General features: G+C 56.0%; 1 protein-coding gene across 1 annotated transcript in view; it reads left to right on the top strand.

Annotated features, from left to right (window-relative positions):
- CSMD1 (CUB and Sushi multiple domains 1) overlaps positions 1–2,278 on the top strand; it is a 710,708-nt gene that overhangs the window by 569,625 nt on the left and 138,805 nt on the right. The window contains exon 24 of the mRNA XM_015570591.1: positions 763–889. Coding sequence (XP_015426077.1) covers positions 763–889 — 127 coding nt within the window. The remainder of the gene's footprint in view (positions 1–762; positions 890–2,278) is intronic.

Genomic DNA, 2,278 nt, shown 5'->3' with positions numbered 1-2,278 from the left:
AGTCGGTTGTGGTCACTGCAGGGGTCTGGGCTACATTGAGGCAACCAGCTGGGATGCGGGAGCCACAGTGGGCGACAGGATGTCACAGGCTGTGACGGAAGAGCATCCACCGGGCCCCCTTGCAGATCCTGCTGGAACCTTTCACGGGGGAGAGCACAGCCCCTCCTGGTGGCCCTACCCGGGCTGCGTCCCACGTGGCCCTGCTCACTCTCCCCTCCCCCCACAGGCTTCGACCTGGTGAAGTGCGAAGACCCCGGGGTGCCCAGCTACGGCTACCGGGTCCAGAGAGAGGGCGCGAGAGATAGAAGCATCAGTGATGAGAGAGAAGCATTGATCGGCTGCCTCCTGCACGCCCCCCACTGGGGATCATGCCCACGACCCGGGCCTGTGCCCTGACCGGGAATCCAACCCTGACCTCCTGGTTCATAGATCAACGCTGAGCCACTGACTCACGCAGGCCGGGCTGTGTGTAGGCGTTTAGGTGTGAAAGGCAGATGTTCTGGTTCCGTTTTATTGAGACCATCTGCAGGGAATTATTAGAATTATAGCACGCGTGTCTCATGGTTTTATGCTCTCTGCTGTAATTTCCTGAGAGACAATGTCTTTCCTTCAGAGCGATGCTTGGGAACAGGAACAGAAAGAAACGATAGAGACGGGGAGGTGACTGTGGTGTGTGATGTATAAAACACAGACGGGCGGGCTGTGTCCTTGTAGCTAAATAAACCCGTGACCCCTGTGTGACCCCACGTCTGTGTTTTGCAGCGGAGTGCGGTGGGCAGATCCACGCGGCCACCTCGGGGCGCCTGCTGTCCCCCGGCTACCCGGCACCCTACGACAACAACCTGCACTGCACCTGGGTCATCGAGGCCGACCCCGGGAGGACCATCAGGTGCGTGTCCGATTCTGCTCCGGCGGTTTGGGAACAGAGGTGTGTCGGCTGCTCTCCCCGTCGTGACCCCTGGGGGGTGATGTGTGAGGTTGCTGAGCTACAGGAGGGAGCGCGCTGGGGGGGCGAATGGTCTGCGGGCCCACGTGTTGACACTGTGCTCCTTTGACAATGTGCGGTAACCACGTATAACAAAGAAAAACAGAAAGTGTATTCGTTAGTGTTGGCTGCGTAGCAAGCTGGCCCCCCAAACTCAGTTGCTTTAAACAGTTAGTGACGTGCTCAGGGCGTGGTGGGTGGTCTGGGCAGTCTGGTCTGTGCGCACCCAGCCAGGTGGTCCTGGTGGCCTCGCGCAGGTGTGGGGCCTCCGCCGGACGGTTGGGAAGGCGGGGTCCTCTCCGCCCAGGTTGCCGGTCCTCCATAGCCAGTCGCAGTGGAATGTCCGCAGCAACACTCAACGCTTGCATTGCATTTGTTCACGTGCCCTTTGCCAAAGCAGATCTCACGGTCTCAGGAGCAAGAGGGTTTGGAGAGAGACACTCCACCCCTTAATGGGGAGAGAACAGAGGCACAGTGATGGGCACCAGGCAGGCGGGGAGGTCACGGCTCATCCTCATCTGTGAGACACGGACGTCACTGTGGGGCAGACCAGGACCCGCTCCAGGCTGGAGGGGCACACGCACCAGACAACCATCAAACATGCAGCCATTTAACACATTTCGTACCGCTCAGGAGTTGTCTCTTGTTCCGCGCGCCATCTGTTAAGGACCGCTCACGAGTGTTCTCGTTTCTCATGCCCACGGAAAAGGGAGCGAATCTAGATACTTATGTAAATTTGTTTGGTCCCTCTTCATAGAGGAAAATGTTCTATGCGGTACCATACGTTAAAAAAGTACTAGGAACTTTGTTTAATTGTTTTTGTAAATAAAAATGTTATAATTATTGAAAAACAGCACCTAAAATGCATTATGATGATTTAAATAACGTGCAGTTTGCCCCAAAACGTGCGGTCCCTGGCGTATGCCTTAGAGATTTCTATGCGGTACGCAGCGTGTTAAGAGAAAGTGTCTATTTGGATGAATGGGTCTGGGTTGTGGAGAGCAGTTTGTGAAACCACTGAGCAAACCAGCAAAAGGAAGGTTTTTAAAGCAGGTTGTCCATGTCCAGTGGGAAGGCCGTGTCGCAATCCCCAGTCCGTCCAGCAAAAGGTCATTTCCAAGCGAGCTGGCCTTGGTCACGTCCCCTGGCCGGAAGGGAGCACACGGTCCTCTGCCCGCTTCTCCCCTCTTCTCCGCCCGCTCACCGTCCCGTGCATCGCAGCGCTCTTCACCGTCTCCACATCGTTATTATTTGTGTTCTATGCCTGTTACCCTCCATCTATTTTACTGAGGC

Source organism: Myotis davidii, unplaced genomic scaffold, assembly GCF_000327345.1.
Source record: "Myotis davidii unplaced genomic scaffold, ASM32734v1 scaffold807, whole genome shotgun sequence".
In the NCBI taxonomy this organism is placed as follows: domain Eukaryota; kingdom Metazoa; phylum Chordata; class Mammalia; order Chiroptera; family Vespertilionidae; genus Myotis; species Myotis davidii.
The sequence above is the reverse complement of the archived record's forward strand: the minus strand, read 5'-3'. Positions and strand labels throughout refer to the sequence as shown.